This window comes from Emys orbicularis, chromosome 4, assembly GCF_028017835.1.
Source record: "Emys orbicularis isolate rEmyOrb1 chromosome 4, rEmyOrb1.hap1, whole genome shotgun sequence".
Classification (NCBI taxonomy): Eukaryota; Metazoa; Chordata; order Testudines; family Emydidae; genus Emys; species Emys orbicularis.
Window position 1 is genome coordinate 112606791 of NC_088686.1, and position 14511 is coordinate 112621301.

At 41.1% G+C, this 14511-nt stretch overlaps 1 protein-coding gene and 1 non-coding gene across 2 annotated transcripts in view; both read left to right on the forward strand.

Annotated features, from left to right (window-relative positions):
• RPLP2 (ribosomal protein lateral stalk subunit P2) overlaps positions 1 to 13592 on the forward strand; it is a gene marked incomplete at its 3' end in the record, with an annotated part of 461868 nt that extends 448276 nt beyond the window's left edge. The window contains exons 3-4 of the mRNA XM_065403345.1: positions 11312 to 11360; positions 13534 to 13592. Coding sequence (XP_065259417.1) covers positions 11312 to 11360; positions 13534 to 13592 — 108 coding nt within the window. The remainder of the gene's footprint in view (positions 1 to 11311; positions 11361 to 13533) is intronic.
• Positions 11565 to 11697, forward strand: LOC135878810 (small nucleolar RNA SNORA52). Its single transcript, XR_010561417.1, has one exon. It is a non-coding gene; the product is annotated as a small nucleolar RNA SNORA52 (small nucleolar RNA).
• Positions 13593 to 14511: the final 919 nt, after the last annotated feature.

A 14511-nucleotide genomic window follows, 5' to 3' on the forward strand; every position in this document is an offset into this window, starting at 1 on the left:
CCACACTTCTCTCTTTCTTTAGGCCACAAACAAACAAAAATCAAATGCTGCAGTATAAATAGGCTTGATAGGATTTGATTTTTATTGGTAAATGTCAGTAAACATTGATTTCACTGTACACACACAAACCAGCAAAACATATTGCTATTGATCATCAAAATTTACATATAGGCAAATTAAAAAAAACCCACTGCTTGAGAACTTAAGAGTTTGATTTAAGGATATTATTTACTTTTTATATTTTGACGTGATGTTGACAATTTGTGTTTTAATAATAATAAAGCTGTAACTTTTTGAATTTCATTGTCTACTGTTCTTAAATAATTATTGTCTGACCCTCCATAATTTCCCCAAATTCTGAAAATGTAAATAGATAAAAATGCTTAAAAATAAACATTGATATTATCTGCTGACATTATAAGAACATAAGAATGGCCATCCATCCATACTGGCCATCGACTCTAGGCTCCACAGCCATCTTCTCTCTTGTGTGATGACCTGTGTATCTCTACTTCTTGACTGGGATTTTTCCAGGATGTACAGTTCCCCAGCAAAGTCAGACAAGACTTTATTTTTTTTCCTCTGAGATGGTAAACAGTATAATTGCTCACAGCTAAATTACCACACAGCTCTTTCTAAGGAAGCACATTCTCAATGTAAAAGCATTACAGAGAAAATACACCTCTACCTCGATATAACGCTGTCCTCGGGAGCCAAAAAATCTTACCATGTTATAGGTGAAACCGCGTTATATCGAACTTGCTTTGATCCACCAGAGTGCGCAGCCCCGCCCCCCCGGAGCACTGCTTTACCGCGTTATATCCGAATTCGTGTTATATCAGGTTGCGTTATATCGGGGTAGAAGTATATATGAAAAACAATAAAAGAAGTTACCCACCTGCTAATAAGCTTACCAGAGATCACCCCAACTCCAGCAAGGGCTCTGGTAGGAGTCAATCCTTCAAACCCCACCAAGAGATTTTCCTGTGGTTACAAATTCACAATGGCCTTGGCTCAGAACAAGCACCCCCATGAATGTGAGTCACTCCTTTATCCAATTGGGGTCTTTGATATGCAGAGAGTGCCACAAGGACTCCTCGTTGTTTCAGCCAGACTGTAGTGAGGTGGACAGGCCTCCCTCCCCCCGGGGTGAGTGAGGGAGTGTTACACACCCCTTGGAGGGTGGAGCCTAAACCTCCCTGCCCCCCTTGCCGGAAGGAGAGGGGCAGGGCCGGAAGTATAAAAGACCAGACCCGCAGCCCATTTGGGGGGAAACCTGCAGAGGAGAAGGATGTCCCGCTGGTTCCAGAGCAGCCTGAAGTGGATTCCCCACCTAGCTCGGTCCACGGCCCCGACACGGATGACAACTGGTCTGGAGTGCCCGCTGCCATTTACCCGGAGGAGTCGGACAACGCCTGGACACCAGAGGTACCCATGCCAGGGGAGGCAGGAAGTGGCCCAGGGGCAGCTACCGTAGGGCTGGCCACAAAGCCCAGACCCCCAGCATCGGTGTGTTGCGGCTGGATCCCCGCCGACCCCGGGGCAGCTGGTGTTGCTTCTGCCAGGGCCCTGGACTGGGACACGGTGGAGTAGGGAGGGCCCACGTTCCCCTGCCCCTCCCCCTGGGTGGCTGACCGTCATTCCTCTGCAAGGGGCTCCCACTCTGAAGAGGAGTAGCCCTAGCCCCCTGAGACTGCTGGCTGCCTGAGCCCTGCAAGCCCAGGCCCCAGCCTACCTTTAAGACTGTGTTGTTTGCTGGCTGCCTGAGCCCCGCCCAGGCTGTAGCCAGCCCCCTGAGACGGTTATTTGCTGGCTGCCTGAGCCCTGTAAGCCCAGGCCCCAGCCTACCTTTAAGACTGAGGCGGTTACTGGCTGCCTGAGCCCAGGCAAGTCCAGTACTCAGCTAAGCAGAGATCAGCCTGGAAGTGGTCTACTTCAGCCCTCCAGGGGCCTCCCTCCCCCGGGGTGAGTGAAGGAGTGTTACACAGACAATGGGATTCTCTTCAAGTATTTCCTAGGAAATGCACTCAACTAAAAACCTGTCCACACTGACAATTTACAGCGCTGCAACTTTCTCGCTCAGGGGTGTGAAAAAACACCCCTCTGAACGCAGCAAGTTTCAGCGCTGTAAAGTGCCAGTGTAGACAGTGCACCAGTTACGCCCCTCGCGACCACAAAAGCCACGTTTAAGTGCTCTTGCTTTAGCGTTGTCAGTGTAGACTAGCCCTAAATCTTGTCTGGTCTGTTGTTCAAGAGAGTCCTTTTGAAGCTCATAACACTTCCCAAGCTTTACATTAGTCCTGTCTCCCTCTTAAAGAAGTTACATACAATCCCACAGCAATATATAAACATTTGCATTTAAAATACAATGAACTCCTAAGATATTTCAACTTAAATCAGTAAGGTTTAACGTAACTCAGTAAGGTTTGTCCAGGATATTGCAGGGAAGTGCCATCTCTGTCACAGTAAGTATAAGACAAGAGACAACATATGGATACATAATGACATATGGGCTACGTTCATAAGCCAGCTCCATGCACCTACATGGGAAACAGCCATTATTATTGGTACCCTTTCTGCGGCCCAAGCAGTTAGTCAATATTGGGGGTATTGCTGAGAGAAATTAACGATATGAGTCAGGTATTTCTGGGTGCAACTCTGCTTATTCACAAAGAATCTACACAAACTTGTTTCCCTGAACAAATAGAAACAAACCACAAAAGGCAGTCTCTCTGCTCAGAAATCCAAATCTGCCTTTTCAGTAAGTACTGTACCATAAGCCCTATACCACAGCTTCTCTCCAGGGCCACACTCACCATTACTTCTCTCTGTAGTGTATCTTGGCTTTCTGCCTCTCACACATACAGGCACACATAGCTGCAAGCAAACAATCAATCCCCGTCTAGCCCCTTTATTTGCAGGTACATGGTTTAACTCTGCTCAGGTTTTCTAATGCAGCCTATTTCCTTGGGCAGTGGCTTCCTATTGTTCCCAGTGATCACTATATAAAGGGGCCTAACTGCTCTTTCCATCAAGCCTGAACGAAAGACTGTTAGCACACTCATCAGTTTTAACTAGGTCTATGATTATTGGCAGCCATAACACTATTTTCTGCATTTTAATAGTGTCCAAAGGGCCCAAGCAGGATCAGGGCTCTATTGTGCTAGGTGCTGTACAAATACACAGGAAAACATGGTCCCAGCTCCAATGTAATTTAGCTTTCTAATCTAATCCAGAATGCCATCTGAGCATATTTGTACAGGACAGTGTGAATGCCCTGATATAACAATGTGATGTGATAATTCAGAGAGAGTTAAACTCTGTCTTTGACCAGAGGGACAACAAGTGCAACAGAAACAACTCAGCCATGAGGGGAAGGTGGCAAGAATCAGACTGGTCTCAGGTGAAGAAGATGATTGGTCATTCAGGGAGTATAAAAAGGAAAGGCTGGTGATGTTTGTTTGGAGTGGTATTAATGTAGGTAATGTATTTTCCTGTGTGGTAGGGAAATATGGTAAGACTGCTTGGAAGGAAATTAGCTCAAAGCTGTATATTTGAAGAAGAGGACTTCAAGAGTGCTTTACTGTTTTGACCTCTGGCTGTGAGAAATCATTTGCTTTGTATCAGAGGAGTAGCTGTGTTAGTCTGAATCTGTAAAAAGCAACAGAGGGTCCTGTGGCACCTTTAAGACTAACAGAAGTATTGGGAGCATAAGCTTTCGTGGGTAAGAACCTCACTGAAGAAGTGAGGTTCTTACCCATGAAAGCTTATGCTCCCAATACTTCTGTTAGTCTTAAAGGTGCCACAGGACCCTCTGTTGCATTTGCTTTGTGTTTAGCTTCAGTGGCTTGGGTCTGCATCTTGCAATGAGTACTTTGTAGAGAGACTCCCTATTGGCTTAAATGGGATTCTATGTGGCTCTCTATGCAAAGAGTTCATATCAATATTATGGGGGCCTGGTTTGGTTTTATTAAACCATTGTCCTGGCTTGTGGATTGTGATAATAAGGTAAGATGTTCCCACCATTGGATGTCAGGTTTAGATTCTAGGGATATCTGGTGTTACCTGTAAAGACCAGTGCTTTGTCTGATTGTCTAGGTCAGTGGTTCTCAAACTTTTGTACTGGTGACCCCTTTCACACAGCAAGCCTCTGAGTGTGATTGAAACCCCCCCCCCCTACATTAAAAACACTTTTTTATATATTTAACACCATTATAAATGCTGGAGGAAAAGTGGGGTGTGGGGTGGAGGCTGACAGCTTGGGACCCCCCATGTAATAACCTGGTGCCCCCTTGAGGGGTCCTGACCCCTAGTTTGAGAACCCCTGGTCTAGGTGCACTGTTAATACACATAAGCTGTATGGGTTTGTGCTTTAAACTCTTTCCAAGCCCACTTTCAATCTATTTGACATACAAAGTGCAACCCCTTGTACCTATTCTTCAGCTGCAAGTGGCTTATTTACAGGTATTTATTCACTATTCAGGGGTCAAAATGCTTCTTCTCTACATCTCATTTATGCAGTCATTTTATTTGACACTTCCTATGGTGTCAATAGGTGCTCTGATGCTAAAGCAGCTGTAGCAAATACCAGTAGAGCTGGATTTCGGTCTCTTCAATTTTCCCACAAAACTCTGCTCCTCTAGTCATGTGCCCCTGCACAAGGAAACATGCTCATGCTGCCATCAGACCACTCTGTAGGGTCCTTATGCTCCCCCTTCTTTTTTCTTTTGTTGTTGTACTCTGAAACAGACCTATATAAAATGGCTACTTTCTTAGTCAACAGATCTTTGTTTAGTTTACTTCAGGGTTCAAAATTAATGTTAACTCTTCAGAGCCTACCTAGCTGAGAGCAGGAGCTGAATTCTATCCTGGTTCATGCATCATCTACAGACTGTTAATTAAATTCCAATTATCATGTCAAGTCTCCTGCTCCAAGTTTATCTGTATAACCCAATTGAAGATAGGGGAGCTGCACAGATGTAGTAATGTCTGACAATGGGGCTTTATTCAAGCTGTATGATCCAGGAAGAACCTGCTGATTGCAGTTCTGGTTTGTAGGGCTGGCAGTTAGAAAAAGCAGCTTTTACTTGTAAAGTGAGCAAACTTTCTCTGGAAATCATTGTGAATAGAGCTGGCTGAAAATGTAGTAATGAATGTTTTTTCTTTCATTCCAAGCTTTTCACAAAGCTTCTTTTTCCATGACAAACCTTTAAAATGGAAATTTGTCTAAAAAAAGTCTTTAACTTTAATAGGTTAAAAAATACTCCATTATAATGTAAGCAGAGTCAGGATGAGCTCTACCCTGACATCTGGTGGTGAATTATGGTGAGTGTGGAAAAGAACTTCAGGGGCTCATCTTGTTTGCATAGGTACACCCACCTCGCCTAACATGAGCCCACGGCAGCCCAAAATGGTCACTTTGGCAGCTGTGGGATCCCCAGTATCTCTGTTATTGGGGCAGGAGGAATAAAGTGTTGTTACCCTGATTATGTGAATCAAGGACAATGAAACTATTTTATGACAGAGGGTCTCACCATCACCTAAGTAGCACTTGCTAGACAAGGGACATGGTCCAAAACCCAGTGAATGGAAAGAGGTATGTGTACCTGATGGTATGGACCCCTTTTGAGGGCCTGGAACACCAATTGCATCATCTTCTTTCTCCACTGTTGAATAGCAGAGCTAATTTTGATTCCATTAAGAGTCTAGCTAGAGACTGCTGAGCTGAATTCACTTTGGACCAATGGTGCACCAGCACTGGGACTCCCCTACTACAACCTGAAATCACTAAAAGAGCTAACATTACTGAGCTGAGATCACTGAGTGCTGTATTAACTAGTGGGGGAGCCTGAAGATATATTGTTAAGTGGCTGGCAGAGCGGAGCAGTTTGTGAGACAGTTGGAGCGGCCCGCGGAGCAGTTTGCAGGGACAGCTGGAGGAGTGGTTGGTAGAGCGGAGCCGTTCGTGGTGAAGGCTGCAGTAGAACTCCACGGAGCGGCGGGGCAGTCAGCCCTGGACCACGTACGGTGCCCCTTAACACCCTGTGTGTACCTACCCCCCCCCCCATTTCCACCTAGGCTGTGGGGGTTGTAAAACTCTGCAGATAAACTTTTGAACTCTGGGGCAGCACTGACCAGAGACAGAGACTTTTGGGTTGTTGGACTTTGGGGTGATTGGACTTAAGACCCTGAGGGGAAAAGGACACTGCCAAACTTACTTGGAGGTGGGGCTTTTGCTCATGGTTTGTGTTATGAATCCTGTTTGTGGTGTTTCCCCAACATAATGCCGCATTGTTTCCCTCCTTTATTAAAAGGTTTTTGTTACACTCAGACTCTGTGCTTGCGAGAGGGGAAGTATTGCCTCCTAGAGGCGCCTGGGGGGTGGTATGTAATTGTCCCAGGTCACTGGGTGGGGGCTCAAGCCGGTGTTGCATTGCGTTATTGAAACGGAACCCCTAGATACTGAACCCGGCCCTTGCTGCCAACTCAGGGGGGGCAGAAGGGTTACAATAATGAAAATATTTTCCATCAAAAAAATGTTACACATCAAATCGGTCACGAACCAATCTGACCAGTTTTTAGTGCAGGAATAAACCCCACAGTGCAGTTTTACAGCTTCAGAGCAAAACTGCACTTGGTTTATTTGTTTCAGAGTAGCAGCCGTGTTAGTCTGTATCCGCAAAAATAACAGGAGTACTTGTGGCACCTTAGAGACTAACAAATTTATTAGAGCATAAGCTTTCGTGGGCTACGAAGAAGTGGGTTGTAGCCCACGAAAGCTTATGCTCTAATAAATTTGTTAGTCTCTAAGGTGCCACAAGTACTCCTGTTATTTTGGTTTATTTGCAGGCTTGTCAAAGAACAAAGATGTACTAATCAACATTGCATTTTTTTTTTCTATTTCACTTCCTAAATTTAAGGTGCAGTTCTGTCCTCACAAATGAACGTTTGCTCGTTTCTTTTTTATAAACATTGTAAGGTTGCAAGCTTATTCTTGCAATTAGAACTGGGCAAAGCAACACTTTTTGTCAACTTGGTTTTGACAAATTATTTGAAGAAATCAGATTGTTTTGTGAAGTTTGAACTTTTTTGATAAATTATTTTCACTTTGAACTTTTCAATCTAAAATAAAATGTTTTTTATTTTTGAGGTAGATTTCCATTTTAAACTTTGTCATGAAAAAAAGTTGCAGCCCCTTCTAACACTGATTTTAATGAAGTCATACTCATGGCAATGTGTGTTTTAATTTACCATGTTGCTTTTCTGAAGCTTTACTTCAGTCAGATAGTCCAGTGTCTGAGCTGCTTATAGAAGGCACCTAGTTCCAATAGCATGTAACTTGGAAGTGCTTATAACTGCGTATCAATTTTATTGTTTCCTGTATCCAGGATAGGTACAGCATGAGCAGTGGCAGTATGTTTCCCTGCAATACTTCCACCATTGTGTTTCAACCTTAACTGGGGCTTCTGTGTGTTATAGCAATATTAACTGAGTCTCCATGCCTATTTTAGTCCTTAGCTTCTTTGCCAAGATTGCCAACCATGATGATGAATCACAGTTCTTGCTATGTGGATTCTTATCTGCTAGAAAATTGGCCAGAAACAGTCAAACTTTTTTTGAACACATCCATCAGGAGGTGATAATTTTTAGTTACTGCTAATTCAAGATGAATTTGAAGCAGAAAACTAAACTTCCTTATCCTGTCAACAATTCCTTCAGCCATCCAGTCTCCAGAAAATAAGTATACTATGGGTGTGATTCTTCTCTCACTTGCCAGGACTTTGTGATGACTGGAGGTGCTCTGGATTTGATAATGTGGTGATGAATTAATTACTTGGGTAATGGGGTGGAGAGTATGCTCATAAAATCTGCAGATGACACCAAGCTAGGAGGGGTTGCCATCACTTGGGAGGGCAGTCTTAAAATTGTCAATGACCTTGACAATTTGGAGAATTAGTCTAAAATCAATAAAATAAAATTCAATAAAAACAAGGGCAAAATACTGCTCTTAAGAAGGAAAACTCAAATCCCCAAATACAAAATGAGGAATAACTGGGCTAGGCAGCAATACTGCTGAAAAGGATCTGGGTGTTATAGTGCAGTGGATCTCAACCTTTCCAGATTACTGTACCTCTTTCAGGAGTCTGATTTGTGTTTCCCCAAGTTTTACCTTACTTAAAAACTACTTGCTTACAAAATCAGACAAAAATTAGTGTCACAGCACACTATTACTGAAAATTGCTTACTTTCATAATTATACAGTAAAAATGAGAGAGATCAATTGGAATATAAATATTGTACTTACATTTCAGTGTATAGTAAATAGAGCAGTATAAACAAGTCATTTTATGAAATTTTAGTTTGTACTGACTTCACTAGTGCTTATGTAGCCTGTAGTAAAAGTAGGCAAATATCTAGATGAGTTGATGTACCTCTGGGAGGACCTCTGCGTACCCCCCTGGGGTTTGCATACCCCTGGTTGAGAACCACTGCTATACAGTAGTGGATCACAAATTGAATGAATAGTGCAGTTGTGAAAAAGGCAAATATCATTCTGGACTGTATTAACAGGAGCATTGTATGTAAGACTTGAGAAGATAACTGTCCCGCTCTACTCAGCACTGGTGAGGCCTTAGCTGGAATTCTGTGTCCAATTCTGGGTGCCACACTTCCATAAAGATATGGAGAGAGTCCAGAGGAGACCTACAAAAATGTTAAAAGGTTTAGAAAATCTGACTTATGAAGAAAAGCTTAAATAATGCTCGGCATGTTTAATCTTAAGAAGAAAAGGGGGAACTGATAAGTCTTCAGCTATGTTCTCTTTTTATAAAGAGGACTGTGATTGTTCTCCATATCCACTGAAGGTAGGACAAGAAGTAATTGGCTTAATCTGCACCAAAGGAGGTTTAGGTTCGATATTAGGAAACACTTAGTGCTTGTCTACACTGGCACTTTACAGCGCTGCAACTTCTCTCGCTCAGGGGTGTGAAAAAACACCCCCCCTCAGCGCTCAAACTTGCAGTGCTCTAAAGTGCCAGTGTAGACAGTGCACCAGCGCTGGGAGCTGTGCTCACGGAGGTGTGGTGTGTGTGAGGTTTTTTTTTTTTTTTTTTTAAAGCACTGGGAGAGCGCTCTCCCAGCGTTATGCCGCAACTACACATGGCACGTTAAAGCGCTGCCATGGCACAGCCTGGTTTGTCTTTCAAAAAATGGAGACAAACTATTGTGTGCCACAGGCAGAGCATAGGAGACACTGAGGTGGACCAATGTCTGAGACCCCTGCAATGGCATGGAAGTAAATGTGAGATACCCAGATGATACAATAACTAGGAAAAAACAGACAAGATTCTGCAGGGTTAGTGTCAGCGAAGAGAGATTTAAATACTTCTCAATGTGGTGGAGCTTTCGTTCTTTGTGTGTTTTAAAGGGTGTTGAAAAGAAAACAATTGATGAAATTCTATAATATTTTTTTCCAATAAGAAATCATCTTATTTGCAGACACTGTGTGTCAGATATTTCAAGAGATGCATTGAGAGATGATATTGGGGAAACTAGGTTTTTCAGATGGATAGTTGTAATCTTCAGAAAGCCAACCAACAGAGTGGTTAGTTCTGTGCAACCAGAATCCATGCAGTACTAGGATATAGTTCTGCATTCTGAAATAGAGGTTCTTATTCAGTTGTGTGTTTCAAATTGACACTTTTTTTATTATGGTTTCCAGGGCCTTCATAAACTCTTTCACTGATCATCCCTTTCCCACAATGTTATGTTGGAATTTGTTCTTGTCATCATTGACTTATCTGTATTTGTTAACACTGACCGGATCTTACTCCAATATAACTCTAGAGGACTCTTCAAACACACCTTTCAGAGTAAATAAACACAAACATGGCAATTCATATATTGCATGCTTCACTTGAGCAGGAGATTAGTTGTTGAAAAATGTTGTTTAGATATGTTGCTATCGCTGAGCTGCAATGTACTTTTGACAGTACAGTTCCTATCTTTAGAATCTTGCCTCCATTGTTTGTTTACATTGGTTTGTGGCTCTCCATTATCCTGCACTGCTATCCAATAGCTGAAACACACCTGGAACAGCTGCAGCACCCTTGACCTTTAATGCTTGTTTCTGAGATGGTAGCAGTTTCTGTTTTCCTGTTTAATCTTTCCCAGCCTAGATGCCAACTTTGATAGTAAAATTTCCATTCCAGTGAAAAGCTGAAATGATCAACTGGGCTTTAGCATATGTCAGAGTACTGAGGAACGCACAGCACTTTAGGATGCTGGTTCAGGATCCCATGCTGCAGAGCATGCACATGGAAGGGGGTACAGCATCAGTCTCATAAATGCCTAACAAACCATTGCAGAGGATCTGTTTTGTGACTTGTAGAAGGCTTTATACTAAATTTGGTCCTGCTCTTTGCTAACTATGTGGACACACTATATTTACATAAGCAGTTATATAGCTTAACTTGCATTTATTTTTTATGTTAGAAAATGATGAATGACACATTTCTTATTTACTAGATTAATGTTTTACTTGTGGCTCTATTTGGATGGAAATTAAAATTCAGTTTAAAAAAAGCACAAAAACAGCATTTAATTTTTGATAAAATAAAACTATCTTGAATGTGTTTGATACCTAAGGAAAAAAGTTTATCAAAACATGTTTTGCCGTTAAAACTGATTTATTAAACATAGGAAGTATTATCTATAGTTGTTGAATTGAACTGATTATTTCTGGTCACTGTGTCCTTATTTTTAGAACTACAAGATCTCATCATCACACCTAACTTTTATTCATTGATTGGAAGAAGAAAACAAGTTTTCGTGCTTCTTCAGCTCCCAATTGGTTTCTTAACTTTGAATGAACTAGTCATTGATCTGAACTAGGGGAATAAAGTGAAATGAAGAAAATATTCTCTGGAGAGAGGCTCCTACTGTCAAAATCGGGTTTAGTGCTTCAACAAACTCTGGTTCCTGGTGCTTAACCAGTGCTTTTCCCCAGTTCAGTGAGTTGACTTTCTTTAAAACCTCCAACAGCAAACATGTACTACTTAATACTATTTTTGTAATTATTTAAATTATTTTAATAGATCATAAGTTTAGGTCTTAACAAGTTGTCAATTTTAAAATTAAATTTTAAAAAAGTTATTTAAAAAACCTTATTCATTGTTTCTCCTGAGAAATAGGGCAAGATGGAATCTTACAAGCAGCTGGTTAGGTGGTATTGCACAGAAGCCTGATTGAATAACACTTAAAACAGCTTATCAAACAATTTGTTTTAATACTTTGTATGTAATTTCCATAGGTTATTGGTGAACTGAACGGAAACAATATAGAGGATGTCATTGCTCAGGGTAAGTAAAATCTCATGGCGTTGGCATGGGGGTGACATTTATGATGATTGCCTCTCTAGTTCATTTACTAATTTAAAGACCCTTAAGGGCAGAGAATTACCAGATTTTGTTTTTTCCTCATTTTGTTTTTTCTTCATTAAATCAGACTTGCTTTAGACGGCTCTCAATTAAGATACAAATTGGGATAAATCATATAATGGGTAGGGGTCCATCCTAATTCCTGCAGGTCAGTGCCAGTACCTGCTAGGTTTCGCTTGTGGACCAGATTAAACTGGAAAGTGCTCTTAAATATGAGTTTACAGTTAGTCTGCTCGTAACAAGAGTTTTCTGGACATGTTGCTAGGTGAGAGAATGAGCCAGACTTTAGCATTCTAAATTGTAGTTCTTGGTTTACCCAATTGTGTTCTTGAACTTTCTTTCACAGAGAAGTCACTTCATGAACTAAACACTTCATTCACAAGCCTTCTGTTCTTTATTTCAGGGAGACCTAGAAATGATAAATCTTATTGAGAGAGAACACTGAAGTGAAAAATCACATTTTATTTTCAGTGCAAAATGAATAAATATAAATTTAGAAAGGCACAACAATTTGAATGTTCCACTTGTGGAATATTTTGCTCTGACCAAATACGTTGTTTTTAGATAGCATGTGGAATACTTCAAGTAGCCCAAAGCTCTAATAATTTAATCCCCATTCCTTCAAACACTTAGGCATGTGAGTAAAGTTACAAAAATATCTGCTTAAGTGCTCACAGGATCAGGCCTTAATGATTATCAGTAAGTACAGCAGTTATTAGATACTTCTGTGAATGTTGTATAAAGATCTGAGAGAGCCATTATGCATGCACTTAACCCACAGACTTAAAATAATTCAGTTGTCTGCTGATGGAATAATTTTATTTTAGAAATACAGTAGAATCTCAGTTACGAACTGACCAGTCAACCACACATCTCATTTGGAACCAGAAGTACATAATCAGGCAGTGGCAGAGACCCAATAAAAAACAAAGAAACAAAAAAATACAGTACTGTGTTAAACATAAACTATTCTTAAAAAAAGGAAAGCAGAATCTTTCTTCTGCATAGTAAAGTTTCAAAGATGTATTAAGTCGGTGTTCAGTTGTAACTTTTGAAAGAAGAACCATAATGTTTTGTTCAGTGTTATGAACATTTCATAGTTCCAAACAGCCTCCATTCCTGAGGTGTTTGTAACTGAGGTTCTACTGTATGTGGCTTCCTAGAATATCTGACATGATTATAAAACATGTTTATTTTGCTAGTTATAGGAATCTGAAATCCTAAGGAATTATTTAGAAATTGATTCTTAGAAATGGAGTACAAGCAAAAAGACTGGGTAAGCAAACTTTGAAAGCAGAGGGAATCTCAGTATTCACAAGAGAAAAGGCAGAGAGCTAACTTTCCAGAAATTGGAGACATTAAGCAGTAGTGAGTTCACTAATCTCAAAGGTCCCCATCTGTAATGTAATTCCTACTGTGTTGGAGGGGCCTGGTTATTACACAGTACTCCTTGGAACAGCTAAAATGTTGTTTGGTCTTCTTCTATACATGGGAATCTAATCATATTCCCAAACAGTGCTGCATTCCTGCAAAGTCCAAGGTTGTAGCACATTGTAGACAATATAGACTAGACAGAACCTAGCAGAGGTCATATTGGAAATGCGGTTCTTGAAGGATACCTTTTCCTTTCTTTGGTAAAGTTTGCTTGCTGTTGATGTCTTACTTTTTAATATGGATTTAGAGAGCTTTGGGGGATTTTGTAGGCAAAAAAATTCTGCCCAAAACTATTGTCAACACCAGATTGATTTTTTTTTTTTTGGGGGGGGGTAGGCTAGCTGCCCAGTGTTTCAGTCTTAAACTCTGGAATCTTGTTGTAGAATGTGCTGTATTTTAAACAAACAAATACCCAGCACCTTGTTGTTCCTTGCAAGTGGCTAGTGTGGGTTAATTTGTCAGAGGCTAGCCTGTAATCACATCCCTTATGTATTTTTATATATTTTCTCATTCATTTCATCCTATCATAGACGTGTCCATATACCATATTGACTAGGTGCCATCTTACTACATAACTTTGGTTCTGCATGTTGCAGTATTTGCAGGGCCAGGTCTACTCTGAGTGCTTAATTACTATTCTCCACCCTTTTGTTCCTTACAGGTAACGGCAAACTTGCCAGCATGCCAGTAGGTGGAGCTGTAGCAGTCTCAGCTGGACCAGGTAGCACCTGCTGCTTGTGAGTATACATTAAAATCTTAGTGCCTTAATTCCCATCATGTAAATTTAGGAAGCTTTTCCTTCTTTTATTGTAGTTTGGCTTCTTGTCCTGAGATTGAAATATTAACTGACATAGTTTAGCACTGAAGACAATCTCTGCCCTGTACCAGGGAATGAACTGTTAAAGTGGTGTGCATAGAAGGCGGTTAGGTAAAACCAGCCAACCAGTAAGAGTTATACAGTTGCTTGCTCCTCACCTTCATTAATTTGTTCTGGTTTAAGTCTATAGAGCCAAAATGGACCCTCAGGTATGTGTATGCAACTCCTGTGGATGTAATTGAGAGTTGTGCATGTCTCTGAAGGCAAAATTTGGCACTTAATCTTTAAACGTATAGGTTAAAAAGAAACTGAATCCGTTAGCACTGCACAGAGTAGATATGGAGACTGAAACTTCAAGGGGTGACTTGTGTCCATTTAATTGGAAGATACGCTTCCATGAAGAGAGCGTGTTTTGGGATCTCCTCACACCTGCAATGTCCAAAATGTACTGTAAATATTCCCAGATGAGTAAACACTGTTTAAATCTTTTCTCTCTGCAGCTGAGGAGAAGAAAGAAGAGAAGAAGGAGGAGTCTGAGGAATCTGACGATGACATGGGATGTGGCCTATTTGACTAAACTTTTGCTACAGAAGCTAATAAAATATTTTATTTAAAAAGGATGTTTGGGTGTTTTGTTATAATAACCCTAATGCCCCTGGAGTTTTCTCTCTTGTCTAACAGTGATCTGGATTTGGGCTTTGTTTAAAGGGGGGGGGGGGGGAATCTTAAGTAGCCTCGTTGATTCTGCATGTAGGTGAAGCCAATTAAACTTATGCTCCTATATCACTTAGATGCCTTTGAAACCCCACCCTGAGGCACCTA